Here is an 18,153-nt window from a genome sequence, read left to right as displayed (position 1 = left end):
AAAAGAAAATACTGGCAAGCAGAAAAGCACGTGAAGCAGCTTCATTACCTGCATGACAATTTAGAAATGTCCTCACCCCAACCGGCAACCAAGCAAACATTTTACAAAGGGGTTGCTAGGCAAACACAGCAACGTACCACTCCACTGGGCAGCAACTTTCAAGTGCCCCTCTGGTAATCTGCCGGCCATCAAACCCACCAACACTAAAGCCCCCAAATACCACAGAATCAGAGAAGGGGTATGAGGACTCGCAGAGGCACTGTGTGAAAATCTGCTGATGCACCAGCAGAGAGGCAAAACTAGAGCGTGATGTAACCTGATTCTTTGCTTATGGCCCTGCTGCTATAAGTCCAGGTAAAGTCTGAGTGAAACATTTGGCTTGTTTGTGTTCACACATGAAGCTCATGTCTTAAAGGACTTTTGTTTTAGTGTGGAAAAACCATTAGGATAGAGGCTAAGATCTCTAATGAAGCATGGTATCAAAACATTTCTCAGCTAAAGAGTTAAATATTAATATAGGATTTGTTTGAGACCACAACAGTGCCAAAGGAGTGCTGATATGAGAGCAAATAAATATGTTTATATTTTGTTCCTTTGAGCTGCTCATTTTTTCAGTGTCATCCTTTCTTTTCAGTTGCCACATTCCCTCTGTCTTTGTTGAAAATCCAAACTGCGGTTGTGCCGCCCAACTGCTGTGTTTAAAAAAGGCTCTATCTTTAGACTGGAGGAGCTAAAACACACCACTTCAGTTGTTGCCATGGAAACCCGGTAGTCAGACGAGCGTAGTACTGGTGTGTTAGGGATGAAAATGAGGGAAAATAATGTCATGATGAAAAAGACTGTGCTATGAACGGGTGAGGGAAGGATTACATCACTTGACATCCCTGCTGCTTTGATGGTGTTGATTTCGGTAATTCTCTCAAGACCTGAACGCTATCAATATCAATATTTTAAGCTGATATAAAACACAAGTCCTTGAAATGATAAGTGCACATTCCCTGCTTAAAATATTCTCTGACACTGATGCAATAATACCATGGGCACATCAACTATTCTGCATATAAAAGCAAAGCCGAGTCAGACAAAAGAGCATAAATAAGGGACAGCCTACTTTTTTTCAAAGGCAATTTGCTCATATGTTCAAAAGTAAGACATACAGTAGATCAAGTAGACTTCAGCACTTTAACTCATGTAATAATAATACTTTGTCCACCACTAGCCAAATGAGATGGATATTAAAGCTTAATGCATACAATATATTTGTAGCCGATTTGTCACCTTGTGGCCTAATTTTGTTCTTGTAGAGGACATAGGGACACTCAACACGATCAAATGCCTTCTCGACATCCATTAAAATAACCACTTCAGGGGTATCAGGAATGAGGGTGAATATAATGTATTGAATCGCCGTCAGATTTAATGAAAATAATTTCTCTCCTTAACGAACCTTGTGGAAATCATTTTTGTCAGGACTTACTCTAAACGTCTTGCCTGCACCTTAACTTACAGCTTGACATCCGCACAAAGCATAGAAATGGGGCGGCAATTGCTGGGGGGGGGGGGGGGGGGGAGTGTACAGGGCTAAGGATTCATTAAACAGATTTGCAATACTGGAGACAGTTTGTCAAGCTGTGATATAGTGAGCCAATCCAAGATGAATTGGAACTATCGGTGGTGTAAGCAGCTGATCCAAGGCCCCAGAGATCGAGAGTGAGCCACTAATTGTCCACTCGGATGCTTACAGCATTCTGAAGAGCAACTTGCACCAGGTAAAGGACTTTATATCAAATATCTGACAAAGCAGTGCATTGACACTGGATTAGAAAGTGTAACCTGTACCCAATTGGCATCAGAGAAGGAAAAAATCTGTGCTGGGCTGTAGCCGAAGATTAAACGTATACTGTCATTCTGCCATGATGAAGACGTAGCCTGCTGTCTGAAAAGCAAATCTTTGGTAGGCATTCCTCATCTCTGGACCGTCTCCATTTACGTCTCCGTCTCCATTTGAAGTGGGTAATGTTGCTATGGCAACAGCAACCTCTCAAATTCGAGCTTTTAGCAGTATTTTCAAAAGGAACATGGAAATTAAGGACCATTTTCTAACAAAGAAGTTGTATCAGAAGGACTGATGGCTTTTACATCTGCATTCATGACAACCTATTAGCTCATAGTGAGTGTGACTTGCATTAATAAAAAAAAAGGGGTGTTTGACTGTATTGTTGGACCAGAATGAGTTGAGTCACAAAGAATGACATGCAGACAGACAAATATATGCCTTTCCTCATGTCACAGCTCAAACTTTTTGAAGCTAATTTATGGAGAGGTTCACTAAATGCATGTCAGACTGACATTGCCATTAACAGTTTAACACACACTTCTTCCATTAGTGTTTTTAAATATTCAGATATGGAGATTTCTCCCTGCATTAAGACCAACCTTTCATTCTTTCTCTACTCTTCAAAATAAAATGTTGAGATACTGATACCAGTCAGTATTTTTGTATCATTCTCGCCAAACATTACGACAAGCTAGAATCTCAAAAACATAAAAAAAAAAAAAACATAAAGCCCATTAGAAGCAAACTTAGAGAACCAGTTGCTCACTGGTGGTAAGGCTTTGGTGCAGTGAGCCTTGCAGTGAGAATACACTTTAAGAGCATGTGTGGCCTTCATAAACACGTCCGCACTCAAAGGGATAGTTCAGTGGTTGTGGGCGGAGGAACACGTGCATAGTGCGCCGCAGTTAGGCACTTGGCCACCAGTGGTTGTTGTGGGTGTTTCGACACCCACGCTTTCACATTGCCAGGTCAGAGAATTAATGGCTGAAGTGCAGTAAAGAAACGGGCATTCATAAAATAATCCTGTCTCTCATCATCGGCTGAATCAGAGCTCAGAGGTAACAAACGGATGTAGCACCCTTCTGAAAGATGGTCAGTCACTAAAACTGATGTTTCTAAGATTAATCCACTTCCCAAAACAATGTAAGGTTCATAAAAGTTTAAGATATCAAATGACTTTACCTCTTGTCTTTTATTTTTTATTTTTACTGTTTTCATTCAGTCCTGTAATTTTATGATGTAGCGTAAATCTCCTTTGCAGTTTTTCAAAATAAAAGCACATTTTATTTGACAACAGGAAATAAGGAGATGCAGCAATAAGTAAGGCAAAATAAAAGCTTCATAAAGAGCAGTTTTTTGAGTGTCAGTCTCATTTTAGAACTTGAACTAAAGGGGTTACTCACAGCAGATGTTCATTTAGTAGTGTTAAATTTTACAACATTGTCTTTGTATGACGCATCAGCTAACATTAGTTTTTTTGGACATAAAGTTATTCGGGATGTGTTGATTTGCTAGTGTTAGGCTGAGTAGTTTCCTTAACCATTCAAAGTGCAGTTCTGGGGGCAAACTAATTAAATTCAAGCTAATATTAGCTGTGATTGTTTAGCTGTACAGGTAGAGTTAGACAGCAAGTTTGAGTCCGAATTCTCTCTTTTGAGGCCATTATACCTTTTCATTAATAAGTAAATCATTTTCAGTGGGCCAATGTTGTTAGTGATAGCTTTCTAATGACATCCAATGAGTTTGATATTTTCAACACACTTCTTGTTTACTGGCAATATGTCATGATTTTACTTTATCCGTCAAATTAGTGTCTTGTCTGTATAGTTCCAAACGGCACTATATAAGGGGAATGTGATTCTGAGAAAAAGTTGGTTGATATTTGAACAAAATTGTTGAACTATACCCTTTATACAGTGTTCTTTCAGAAGTAGAAGTGTGTTTATTTTGTACTGCCTCGACAAGGAAATGATCTCAGACACATCTTTTCACATCAGAATTTCTCCAACATACAGTATGAGTTTATAACTTTGAATATCCCTGTCTGTTGACTTTCGATGCTATAATTCACAACATATTGTATACTGTAGAAGCTATTGCTTGGCTTGAACTTGTATTGTATTCAGCAGATATTTCTCCAGCATGTGCATGTGTAAGTGTCTGCGTGCCTGCACGGGTGCATACTGGTTGAGCAATTGTTTGACAGAAGTATTTCAGGCACATGGGTAAGGCTGTGTGACCAAGATAAAGACAGAGAGAGAAAAAGAAGAGAGAGAGAGAGAGAGAGAGAGAGAGAGAGAGAGAGAGAGGGAGGGAGGGAGTCTTCCCAGTCAGTCTGAATCTCTCTCAGCCTACACAGCCTCCCAACTAAACCTCAGGCTCAGTAATGTTGGATACGCCGCAACAGTGAGCTCTACCTTCCCCACACGCTCTGCTATCAGCTGCTTGAGGACACACACACTCGGTGAGTAGACCTCTGTATTACTGTTGCTGTTTGCCTTTCCCTCTGTCACATTAATGTGGAGCATCTATTTGAATCAGAGCACTTTCAAAGGGTACATACTCTCGATAGATCAGAATGATTGATCCACATCATTTTCTGTAGTGATAGTTTCTATCGTAGATCAGCTACCAAGAAGTAACTTGTTGTTAAATGAGCTATAATTAGACTCAAGAGTCTTTTGATACTATAATCTTTTAATGCTTTTAAGCTGTCGGCTGCTTATAGGCTCCCAGTAGGGGTCTGGCTTTAACTAACAAGCACTTTTACTCACACATAGACACACGCACAAGTACACACATAAATAGCACCTGAGAAGCCTAGAAAGTCATTAAATGGCCACTCTTCATATTTGATTTAGAAATAACTTCCATAAAAACTGAAGAGCTGCAGTATACAGACACAGATGCACTCCCACATACATGCTGTATGGGTTACGGGCTGCCAGCAGAAAACCAGCACTCTTCGCCCTTTCACTCCCACTCAACCCAGTCAGAGCTGCACTCGGCACATGTGTCAGAGCAGAGGAGGGAAGATGCTAATGAAGTAGAGAACTCATTTTCACACAGACCTGGTATATCATACTTTTGTATTCATTTTTGTTGCTTGTTCATTTCCTAATCATCACAGAAAGATGATCAAACTTAAATTGCTCCAGTGAAGTAATGTTTAATATAGAAAGGGATCCATATTTTCTTGGGAGATGTGTTATAATAATACAGAACTCCCCTCATGTGAAGGGTATTGCTCAATATTTTGGGAAATATGCTTGTTCGCTTCCTGTTTGAGTGAGATGTTAAAATAATTACATTTTATGTAAGTGTATTCAGACAAGCGCAAGTGTCTTATCTTAGTTTAGCATCAGATTGAAAAAAGTGGTAGTCTAATTCTTGAAAATCTCTTTAATCACGAAAGGACACTTCCTATCTGCTTGGTGCATGTGTGATGTAAAACATACATGCTAACTTTGGACAAAGGCAGGCTAGCAGAGGCAAAGGTTAACTGGGAGGCTATTACCTTTTCTCAGAAATGTGTGGTTAGAGACCAAACCTGGGCTGGAGGTTAATTCAATATTTAAGTAGGCAACTGTTTTCAGAAACAAATAAAATAACAGAGGCCATACCAGGAGATATGTCAATGGTTGTAAAAGTCCCCTAACTTCCTAAAGAAACGTAAAAATAAATAGAAATTCAAGTTTAAAAAAAAGAAATGCACTTCAAAAATGTCCATGAAGACTCATGGAGTGAACTAATAAATGACTGAAAATGAAATCAATGCACTCCAAGATTGGTCAGTTGGCTTGGAGAGACAAGTAGGTGGTGGTAATGCTTTAATTGTTGCTTTCCCTAGGATGGCTCTTGTATATCACCTTAATAAACTTGTGTATAGCAAACCATGCTTTAGCCTCTGTATCTACTGTTAGCCAGTGTGCTGTTAATCCATTGGAGATCAGATTAGGAGGGAGGAGCAAGGATTAGAAGTCAAAAGGGCCTTGGCTAAATAGCCAGACAGACAGTGGGTTTTTGGGGTCATGTCACTGGGACTCGAGTGGGGCATGGATTATGGACTAAGAACTGGAAAATAGACATGAAGGAATTTTAACCAAACGCTATAGAAAAAATAATATGTTCAAGGAGTCCTGGTCAAGAGTATTGTTTTCACTGAAAAAAAACCCTCTATTCCACACAATGGGATTCTACTGTAGTTTACATTCTTTTTTTAAATGTAAGAATAATCAGAAGTCCTGAACACAGTGAACTACACAGACATGGGGTAGGCTGGTAGGGTATCATTCAAACTAAACAAGGCAGAATATAATATTGTCCCGTAGCATGACTTTGTGTTATTGGTAACATGGTCATCTCTACCTACACCAACAATAAGCTACTAGTAAATATAACATGAAAAGCACTGAAACTAAAAGTGTGGATCATCCAGATGACATGACATCCTCATGGTTGACACGTTAACAATATTCCATACACTCCCAGTAATCGCATGCATTCCCCTGTGTGAAACAGATACCTGTACACTATTTGGACTATGTAAGGACTTTAGATTACACAATTTGACTATGCGTGCTTTTAGACATTCATTTTTTTATTGGTAGTATTGTCAAAGCCACTGTCAGTGTGGCTGCTCACAGGCTGAATACTCAAACACTCACCTGAGCAACTACCTCAGCTCCTTCTTCTTTGTTTGGAAGTCGTGAGAGGTAGCTTTTCAAAGGCAGGGGTGGGAAGGGAAAGTCCTTTGAAGCTTTTGGAAACTGCTCAAATGATTTGTGCATGCCAGTGACAATCCACTTGGCTGATGAGAGCACTGTAATTACATTAAATACAAGTGCTGTGGTGGCACCAACAGACTCAAGCTGGCTCACAGTTTTGTCTTATATTAGCATTTGCCCAAGGCATTAATTACTCATTCTTTCCCCAAGTGTTCTCAATTCCTGCAATTTTACCACTGAATTTCCAAAAGTTTACTGGTAAATGTTAACTAGACATGTCCTTTCGTCAAAGCCCTTACCACTAAGCTTTTGCAAAAAGCATGGATCCAAACACATTTAAAATGTGGCCTAAATTATGCCTGACTTCATTTCACAGCTTACATAATCTATTCAAGGTGGCCACATTTATCAAACGTGATTGACAAGTGTTTAGGGTTTTTTCTCGCACAATCAGCTCTCTTTCAGGACTGATGATCACCTGCTGCAAGCACACATGGCAGGCACCATCTCTATTTTCAGCAGTGCGGGATAAGGCCTCCATAGTGTCAACAGGTGGGCAAGCTAAGTGGCAGCATGACATTCAGGAGCGCTTCTCCTTCCTTCACTCCATTGTCACTCAAGTTCTCTTTTTAGTCCTCAAACTTAGTTTTCCCAGCACATGCTTAAGAAATGACCAGTTTCTCTGCACTATTCTGCCCAAAATGTACAGTACATACAAATAAATCACATTACTTGTAATGTCTACTCCAGAAAATGACAACCATTACAATGATAATGCTCATTCGCTTGTTCAAAATATTTTTAAAAAGAAATTGGAGATGATTGCAAACACTCACTTTAGCCATTAATAGAATACATAAACATGTCATATCTACTGTATATTTCCATTAACTTAAAATGAAATTTTCTTTAAAACAAGTAAAAATGTATTCATTAACATGATTATGTAAATTTCATGACTAATTTACAAACTGGGTCTCTAGAGATCTACATGCACAGTGACATATATGACAAGTTCTAACATGATTTTTTAGTTTAAAAAAAAAAAAAAAAAAAACAACAATCAAAGACCAGATTGGAATACTAGATTAGATTGGACATTTTAGATCGTCCCAAATTGTAGTATTTTGGTTCTTTACCCGTAGAATATGTTGCAAACATGAAAAATAGATTTTTTTGCTAACTTAACTTTTAACAGTTCTTTCTTCAAGGTTCATGCCTGTATGTCAGGGACAAAAACTTGATGCTTTTATTTCAAATTGAAACTGTGACTCCTAATTCAGTCTGTTGTTCATTTTTACAAACAATGAACCTTACTCTAATATTATAACAATGATTAATATAATTAAGTTTGTATTCTACATTAGTAAACCACCTAATTCCCTATATTTTCTCAGTGTACTCTGACAACCATCTTCCCTGTGGTGACATTAGTGCTGTATCTGTGTTAGGCATGTGTGGGTGAAAGGCCGGTATGTGGGTGGGTGTGTGATGGGGCTGGGTGGGTGTGTGATGGGGCTGAGCATGAATGTGTAAAAACATAAGCACTTACTGGCTTACAGTATGGAGCATTTATGACAGACTTGTTCTAACATGACTGGGATTCATGTTATCCCTCCCCTCTCAGATAACAAATCTATGGACTGTCAAGGACATTTGCATTGATTCTGCCTTCATGTGTGCTCAACATTAAAGTCCTTTAATTGACCCTTGAACAACACGTCTATGGACCCAATTATAGACGTAATACTTGAATAAGTAAACATATTTCAGGGGGGTTTTGCATGTTCCCGTGTGGGTCTTCTCTGGATATTCTCCTTCCACAATCGAAAATCATGATCTTAAGTTAATTGGTTACTTTAGATTGCTTTTTGCTGTCAATGGTTATCTATTGCTATGACACCTCTGCCATGGGCTGGCAACCTCCAGGGTGTATTCTGCCCTCTGCCCATTGTCAGCTGGGATTGGTTCAAGCCCCCTCTGTGACCCTACACCAACTGTCATTGTTATCTTCCGATCTTTTAAAAAATGTGATCTAATTACATTTTTTTAACAAAGTAGATTTGTGTTTACACCTTACAAACCTAAGCATTGGCATATCATAATACAATAGTATAAAAAAAATGTTGTGATGGACATTTACCATGGACTGCAAATATTAATGGGCAAAGCCTGAGTGACATCAGCCCTCTGTTACTGTAGGGGGCTTTGGAAGCCCATCGATGGCAGTCGTCATGCTGGAAATGCTGTTTCACTCTAACTTCCAGTCAACCTAACGACAGGCTAAGAGCTAGAGCTGAGGCGGGCCCACAGCCTCCTGACAAATCAGGTCATCTCAGTGCCTTATTTTGAAAAAACGCTTGTCCTTCATAAAAATCAAAACAGATGAGTTATCAAAAATTCACCCCCCATACAGTGTGTGCCAATGGTATGCATGAGCTAATCAGACCAATTTCGTTTTTTGAACCAGACTGTAAAAATGTCAATTTCTGCTGTAAAAACTGTTTTTTTGAATGGGTGTGTGACTTCCGATGCTTCTGCAGCCAGCCTCAAGAGGACACTCCACAAATTGCAGGATTTTGCACTTCCGTATTGGCTTAATTTTTCAACACTGAAAGGTTGCAGCTTGCATTTAACTTAACTTTGGTAGGCAATGTACAAATTATTGTGCTGGTAGTTGTAATAGGTGAGAAAATGCTAATTTGTGTAATTTTTAAGGGATAACTGGAGGTGAAGGTGCAAGCTCCACTGGCAGTCTATGTCCTATGGCACATATCTGCGCCAGACTTAACTTTAAGCTTTATCAAAAATGACATTTTTAAGCCTGGACAGAGTGTGTCTGCCTCCCTGACCCTGACTGGTAGAGGATTCCAGAGGAGAGGGCCCTGATAACTGAAGGCCCTACCTCCTATAGTACATTTAGAGACTGTAGGTACCACCAGCAGGCCGGCATTCTGGGAGCATAATGTTCTCAAAGGGTAATGGGGCACTATTAGCTGTTTAAGATGAGATGGTGTCTAGCCATTAAGAGTAAGTGAGAAGAAGGATTTTAAATGATAAAGGCTACTAGATTTTATAGTGAGAAGCCAATACAGGAGTAATGTTGTCTCTTTTCCTAGTTCTAGCTACCGGCTCTATATTAAATATAATCAATATTTTCAGTCAGCTGTTTAAGGAAGTCTTTCACTTAGGTAGCAGTTCTATATTAGATATGATTCATATGTCTTTACTGGCAAGCTATGTACCACAGTCATTTAAAGTAGCTATAATTAAACCTCCTTTTAGCCTACTCTTGATTCAGTAACCTTAGCTAACTATAGACCTATATCTAACCTTCCTTTTATGTCAAAGGTCCTGGAGAATGTGGTAGCTAGTCAGTTATGCAACTTTCTACATGACCACAGTTAATTTGAGGATTTTCAGTCAGGACTATAAGTCCACCATAGCACTGATACTGCACTAGTTAAAGTTACAAATGATCTACTTCTAGCCTCGGACAGGGGACCTCTCTCTGTTCCCATCCTGTTAGATGTTAGTGCTGCATTTCACACTATTGACCATCAAATCATATTAGAGACTAGAACAATTACTTGGAATTACAGGGACTGCTTAAAGTTTGTTTAAATCCTTTTTATCAGATTGATCTCAGTTTGTACATGTTTATGGTAAGTCCTCTACGCACACCATGGAGTGCCACAAGGTTCAGTGCTTGGACCAATTATCTTTACATTATATTTGCTTCCTCTGGGTAATTATATGAGGAAACACTCCAAAAATATTGGTATGCAGATGATACTCAACTATACATATCAATGGTGCCCGATGACACCAATCAGTCATGTAAACTAGAAGTATGCCTTAAGGACGTTAGGACCTGGATGACAAGAAATCTTTTGCTGCTTAACTCAGACAAGACTGAAGATATTGTGCTTGGCCCTAAAAACTTCAGAGAGACTTTATCTAATGATATGATTGTCCTTAATGGCATCAGCCTGGCATCTAGCACCACTGTTAGGAATCTAGGAGTTCTATTTGATCTAGATATGTTCTTCAACTCCTACATAAAAGACATTTCAAGGACAAGCCTATTGTCACCTTTGTCATATCTCCAAAATCAGGCATATCCTGTCGCAAAACGATGTGGAAAAACTAGTTCATGCATTCATTACCTTCAGGTTGAATTATTGTAATTCTCTTTCATCAGGGTGCCTTGGTAAGTCTCTAAAGACTATTCAACTGGTCCTCAATGCTGCAACTCATGTACTGACTACTGTAAGGCTAATGCCTTCAACAATTACTTATCTAAGTCATGAAAGTCATGAGTACCTCTAATCAATGGCCTTGTTTATTCCCTGTATTGACTTGTATATTGGGTGATCCAATCAAAAGTTCACACCTTGTATTAGAATGCATCTACACTGTGGCAATAAGATTCACCTCGCTGCTCTATGTTACTCTAAAGTTTTGTGGTAATCAGGAGTAAGTATTTGCAGTGTTGTGCCTGATAACACTATTTTTGGTAAACACTAAGCAGAATGGTTCAATTTGCAACTCATAAATGAGGACGTGCCTCTCTGCTCAATTTCAGAGAGGAACAAAGACTTGCCGAGCCCTGGAGCACCATATGCCAAAGTTATGTATGCAGAGACGAACATGCATCCACCTTAGCACCTTCATTGCTTTTCAAAGTAAAGCCTGTTCTGTTTTTTTTCCTATAAATAGACTACCTGCGTTTTCATACAATTCTTTTTATTCTGAATTTCTGTTATTTAGTGAATTAGTACACTTGTAAAGCTGTTAGCTCTTTCTTGGGTCCCTGCTAACCATGTCTTTAAAAAATGTATTCATAAATCACTTAGGCTGTAGCTACGCTGTGTTTATGATTAAACAATGTAAGGTGACGGGGAACTTTCATTTTTGTGCGATCTCCCTCTCGTTTCTGAATTTTTTGCTCCTGTCTGTCAACTAAGCACTCATTTGTAAAATAAATAAGATTGTTTTCTAAGAGCCAAACCTATTAAACAACCAAAAACCACCTCTATATAGGTATTGCAAGTAAAAGATATACTTTATTGATCTGTATTTATTATACTTTACAATTGAGCACATGCCTTTCTGACCATGTCCTGTTCTATCCCTATGATATTTATAATAGCAAGAAATGTTAAGAGTATTTCATTTATAGCCTTAATTTGTCAAACTTGTGGATAAATGATTACTTCAAGAAAGGACAGGAGTATAGTGGTGTAAACAGTAAAAAAAATAAAAATCATCTGTATCTTTACTTTAGAAAAGAGAAGACATTCAGATCCAGGTTTGTGTTAAATTACAGTTTGTTCTCATCTGACCTCCAGTGTGGTCATGTGCTGATGAAAAATCTCTCAAGAACAATGTCTACCATATCTTGTATTATTAAATATACATTCTATGTGAGTTCATCCAGGTCAACTATATCCGTGCTTTATGACACAGGCTCCCATTTTTCCTCCACAGCTTCATGCATTCCAATTAGTTCAACAAGGAGATGTTGAAAATGCCACACATTGCACTTTGATGAAGACAGTATGAACTCTTCCATGTCCTACTTTGTGAACCCACGTATCCCCTCCGATATATTTGAGGCAGCAAGATGCGGTGAACACGAGTGGATGACATTTACCCAGCTTAGGTGACACAATCTGTGAGAACACTAGCACACATAAATAAACATGTCCTCACTAATTATTACTGATGATCACGTTCCTTTCTACAGTATGTATACCCAGCAGCTTGTCACTATACTCTGCTGATCAAGTATTTAGGCAATGCGGTCTTATAAGTGATGTCTTTTTATAGCAGAATACATCAAAGTGGAGTTTTGTGTGGTTGATCTGCAGAGGGATAGTGAAATTATTCAGGATGGCATTGTTTAAATAGATTACAGTATGGACGGAAAGGAGGGATGATGTTAAGATTGTATAGGACAGACACAAATATAGTAATATGAAGTTTCCAGTCTATATAAATCATCCATAAAAAGTCCATCTGTAATTTCCAGTCGTATACAACTGTATTCATTTATTTTTTTACACTGATGGGGACTCTGAACCCAAGCTAAATTTTTTGTCTTTTTTGAACAGACAGCATAGCAATGTGAAACTGGTTCTTTACAAACACATTGAGTTCCTATAATCTGCTGCTTCTCATTTGCTCTGTGATGCTGTTTATGCTTTCAATATACCTCCAAGAGATATCTGTTGATATCTGCTCTCTGGAGTGCATATTATAAACATTGGTGAACAAGATAAAAGTAGGCACATACACCCACAGTATTACAATGAATATTCAACTGGGAAAAAAACCTCACCATTAAATGGTAAAAGGTTAAACATAATAAAGCAAGATTTGAATTTTCCATCATACAGTTTGAAAATATTATAAAACAAAAGGGTAGGTAGTACTTTGTAACTTCTCCTGATGCAGCTTTAACAGTTCAAGATATTCCTGAAGGTCGTTCATGGTTTGTTGTGGGATACATTTTGGATCATTGTCTTGCTAAAGTACCAAACCTTTCTTAATCTTCAGTGCCTGTACTGGCCTATGGACATGCGCCCTTCTTGATATAGGCTTATGGTAGAACACATCCATGACAAAGTGGCAAGGTTTTCGCCTTCATACTTGGGCAATTTTTCCCCAAACATACCATCTTTGGTTGTCAAAACATATAAATACATGTGGTTTTTGGAACACAAGTGTCTTGACAGGAGTTTAATTGGCATGGCCAAAGATATTAAGACTAACAATGGTTCGTTTAAATATTATCTGAAAGGCTTGATCCTGTGGTGTTTAGTCTAAACCCCACATAAAAATGAATGTCAAGATTGTGTTATTGTTTGTCTCAAAGTCCTTAAGGTCCTGCTGGGGTCAATGCCAATGCAAATGACCGTTTGGTCAGAGGGGTCCTCTGGCCTATTATTTGAACAGCCTTGAAAGTATACATGTGTACTTTTTTCACATGGTCAGTCCTGATAGATCTATTGTAGCTGCTTATTTTGGCAACAGGACTGTTAAAAGACAGCCCCTATATGTGTATATTTATAACTCATTAAATTACATCTTAAAAAACTTGTATAAACAACTGATGTGTGAAAGCAGAAGTTCTACTCATGAATAATTGAACTTGTGTAAATCCCATTGTCAAGAATATTAAATACGGTAATGTATAACTTATTGATCCAAAGATCGGGGAAATCTTAAATGGACTTGAGCTTATAGTACTTTTCTAGTCTTCTAACTACTCAAAGCGCTTTTACACCGCATGTCACACCTACCCATTCACACACTGACGGCAGAGGTTGCTATATTGTGAGACCATCAGAAGTTACTAATCCCATGCATACGCAGCTGACGAGGCAGAGGGAACAACCTGGGGTTAAGTGTCTTGCCCAAGGACACATTGGACATGTTGCTGCAGGAGCTGGGGATCGAACCCTCGAACCCTTAGCCCGAGCCAACTTCTGTAAGCCCTTCCAGAGGACAGACACGTTTTTGGCACCGCTGAGACTTTTTTAAACTTGTTAATATGTGAAAAAATGTAGGAGATTGGACACAGAGAAAGGTCTTAGATCTAAAATAAAAATGTATCAGTGGCATGGTACATTCTATTCTCTGAACTTGATTAACAATTTGAATGAAACATTTTCTGGATACAACTATTACCTTCTTATTTTCTTGTGTCTTGCATTGTACAATGTAGTGTTCTTTTGTCTGTAGCTTCCCACCTTCCTGCTCCCTTTCTGTTCTGTCTCTTGTTTTGTACAGTGGTTTAATTTGACTCTCTTCCTGCTACCTCTCCCACAGCACCTTATTACAGACTGTTTGTCTTGCTGCATCCTCCCTCACGTGGCTGTGGATGTGAACACATGCTCTCCTTTCCAACACTGCACTGTGAGAGCTTGCTGTCTGCTTTATGCTAAGGGTCAGGTGTCTCTTAACCTTGAGTACTTCTCTGGTTTACTGTCATGCATTACAACACAGAGCCCCAACATATCCATGTTACATTCCTCACAGTCATTGTACCATTCCTCAGGCCTGGATCAATCACCCATCTGACAAGTGACACAGGCATGCCACTTCTGTCTCTGTTTCTCTCCCTGTCAGGCTGATATAACAGATCCATCCTGTGTGTTATATTGCACTGCAATAAGTCTTTGCTGGCAGATACTGCTTAGTAGTTAAACCTTCAGCTAGCATGCAGCCAAATCATAACAGTGTATGTCATAAGTGATGCACCTGCCATTGTATGAAGGTGAAAGAAAGTCACTTCCCTATAAATTAAATTAAACTCTCTTACTTAACATACAATATTTTTCCTACATCTACAATAATGCGTTTCTTTTAACAAGGTTTTTGAATAACCAAAGTCTAACTTGTCAATAGTACTCGAAAACTATTAAAAGCAGATAACAAAACCTGCACTCTGGTCCGACAGTCCTGCACATATCCCAACAACATCCTTGCAACTTGAGAGCAGTAGGCTTACATAAATGTTGTTAAATGGACTTGGTAAATGGACTTGAGCTTGTATAGCGCTTTTCTAGTCCGGGTAAGACAGCAAAACAATAGCAACGAGCGCGTTTCGGCACATGGCCTTCATCAGCGTGAACGCGTCCGTTGCTGTTGTTTTGCTGTCTTACCAGGATAAAAGGAAACCTAAAGGACTTTTGTGTGCAGACTTTTTTTTGACTCTTTCTAGACTCATAGGGCAGAACAGACACCTAGCTGTTGGAGTGTCGCCAATTTGGGGGAGGGGTTACTGCCCTTTGTGATGTCATGAAGGGAAAGTCCTAAATGGCCTGTTTGAGCACACATTTTCTGAAAAGTCAAGCAGGCAGAAGACAGAGAGGATGGACTTTTATCATAATTGGGGGGTTAGTAGACAGAATAGGGACACATATTAGTGTTGTAAAAATATGGTTAAGTGTATTTTGCATAATATGTAACCTTTAAGGTAATTTAAGGAAAGAGGGTTGGTCTCTTACATATAAACTTATAAGCCTCTCCAAAGCTCGGGGTATCTCACCCACAGAGGAGAACGACATGGGTGGTTCTCTTTCCACAAGCAACTGGCAAACAATATATGTAATACTTCCATAATATCAAAATATGTTTAAGATTAAAATGTACACTCCTTATAAATGTAAAAAAAATGATTTTTTTCAGCAGATGTTAGCATCATGGCCGTGGTAAAAGAGTCACCCTATATCACTGTCTGTGGAAATACCCTGCATTGAATTCCTTCTGGTCAGCTGTAACAAACACCCTTACAGAGATCGTTCAGGTTGATGTTCCAAAATCTCCTTTAATGTGTATATTAGGACACAAAATAGATGGGTTATCTGGGACAAAAATAACATTTGAAACATTGGGTTGTGTCACTGCTAAACAAGCTGCAACCACATTAATGCATCTTGGTCAGGGCCTACAGGGATTTTGGGATACCGTAAGGTCTTTTTGAAGCTATTTTTGCTATGATTATTTTCATGAACAGCCATATCAACTTGATTTTCAAGCATCCTTTTATTATTTATTGATGCGCCCTCTTTTTCCCTCTATGTTGTCTGTACACTTATATCCATTGTGTTTATTTGTCTGATATGTATAGGAAATGTATTTATGAAATGAAAAATGAAAAAAAAAGTACAATATTTTCCTTTTTTTACTTTTACTGAGAACGGAGTTTTGAGCAAAATTGGAAGAAATATTCAATTTTTTCTTGCCAATTCCTCCAGTTTATTCATTGCCGTGTACTCTGTCTTCCCTGTAGGCAATCATGGAGGAGGCCGACTTGCTGAAGGAGAGGCTTCAGGCGATCACGGTAAGGACCTGCTTCTAGAAGTATTGGCCAGACGGAGAATTTTTTCTCCAGTTAGTAATAAATTGGTTGTATTTATCTGACTTTCCACACAAGTCATTTGCAACCTCAGAGACTGTTAGATTGTGTTTTTAGATTAGGTAATTAGCAAGACTAATGCAATGTCTCAATCATACTAGTTAGGTCATTTGTTATTATTATGCAAATTATGAATTGCTTTGTCAAACATTTTTGTTTCATTTTATTTTAAAACATTTTAAAGATGATATTTGTAGTGGTTAAAGCCATGGATGTGTGTGGTCATATGTCTGCTGATCTATTGTGAAAATCTGTGTGAAAACAAGCAACTCAAATGAGACCCATAGAACTCAGTCAAAACTCAGAGCAACATGTTACAGTGCAGCAAACACTGCATCATGTTCCTTTGTTTTGACATATTTTTAAAAAATCAATAATTTCTCATTAGTAATGTGACATTTACATATATTTTTTTCGCCGAATCACTTACTGCATTCTAGTGAGTCAGTGCGATGTATTGCTTTAGCAGGATGCCATGATGCAACATTGAATCAGGGGTTGTTTCCATGCTGGGTCTGAAAATAAAAAGAGTGGGTGTATATAAGACAGAGCTGAGGAAGAACATTTGAGCTGTAGATGTGCAGGTTAGTTTCCCTTATAGAGTACAGCGAGGCAGCACAGTGTTGGTGGACACAAAAGGATTATCTGGCAGATATAGAAACATGATTCTGGTGCTTTGAAGTCATTATCATTAAACCAGAACACTAGACATGTCTCTTTCAGCTCGTCAAACCATTAGTCAGACAACACTAGTCGTGTTGAAATTTTAGAGTACATGCGTGAGGAGTTTATTTGTGGAAATACTATCTGGCTTTGTTATGGTACCAAGCAGCACCCAATTATCAGTGAATCTGTGAAATAAGTTTGGATCTTAGTCACCTAGGTCAACTTTAAACATGATAGCGCTTTCTCTATTTCTTCAGTAGCTTTGAATTATTTGAAGGCCAGACTGGCAGCATTATGTGAGTATTTAGAATCTACAAACAAGGACTTGCATTTCAATTTATTCACTGAGCAGCTAAATGATTATTATTCCAGGCACATGCAGACAAGTTAGATAATTGATCAGCTGTAGCAGACTGAACACCAAAAAATGATTCCCAAAATGAATGATTCATGATTAGTAAGTTTGCTAAATGGCATGGTCCATTTTTTTGCACCAAGGTATTTTTCAAGCACAGTTAGCACAGTAAGTGCTAGTTTATTTAGCTTGTCTCTCCATCCCATGCCAGCTCAGCTGTAAAACAAAATTGTGGCACTAAGAGGAGTTGGGACTAAGGGAAATTTCCCATGAAAACATCCAAATAGGCCTCAGCTGTCTGGACATTCCTGTTTAGAGGGCGAACATGTTAGCTCTTGCAAGCTTCCCGCAAGTAAATTGGTGAAGTTCATCCCCAGACATTACACACAGATTTGGTACCCCACTCATCTAATTTCCAAAGGTGGGAAACAAGCATTACTATAGTGACAAGAGTAATTTGATTGTAAGCCTCTCATTATCAAGGTATCAGTTGTCTCTGTTGAAATGGTTTTCATGGTCCAGATATGTCAGCAAACTAACATCACAGAGTTTAACTAAGTCAGACGCAGACAGAGACAGGACTATAAATACCAGCCGACGTCATCAGGGAGATCCCCTTTCACTGGGGCTTAGTGCC

At 38.7% G+C, this 18,153-nt stretch overlaps 1 protein-coding gene across 3 annotated transcripts in view; it reads left to right on the top strand.

Moving 5' to 3' along the window:
- The first annotated feature begins 4,170 nt into the window (after positions 1-4,170).
- The window catches only part of palmdb (palmdelphin b), a 44,773-nt gene continuing 30,790 nt past the window's right edge, over positions 4,171-18,153 (top strand). For all 3 annotated transcript variants that reach the window (XM_061064331.1, XM_061064330.1, XM_061064333.1), the window contains exons 1-2: positions 4,171-4,301; positions 16,370-16,420. In XM_061064331.1, coding sequence (XP_060920314.1) covers positions 16,376-16,420 — 45 coding nt within the window. In that variant the 5' untranslated portion in view covers positions 4,171-4,301; positions 16,370-16,375. The remainder of the gene's footprint in view (positions 4,302-16,369; positions 16,421-18,153) is intronic.

The sequence above is a fragment of the Labrus mixtus genome, chromosome 19 (assembly GCF_963584025.1).
Source record: "Labrus mixtus chromosome 19, fLabMix1.1, whole genome shotgun sequence".
NCBI classification, from domain to species: Eukaryota; Metazoa; Chordata; class Actinopteri; order Labriformes; family Labridae; genus Labrus; species Labrus mixtus.
Note: the sequence above shows the minus strand (reverse complement) of the source record. Positions and strands in the feature narration are given on the sequence as shown.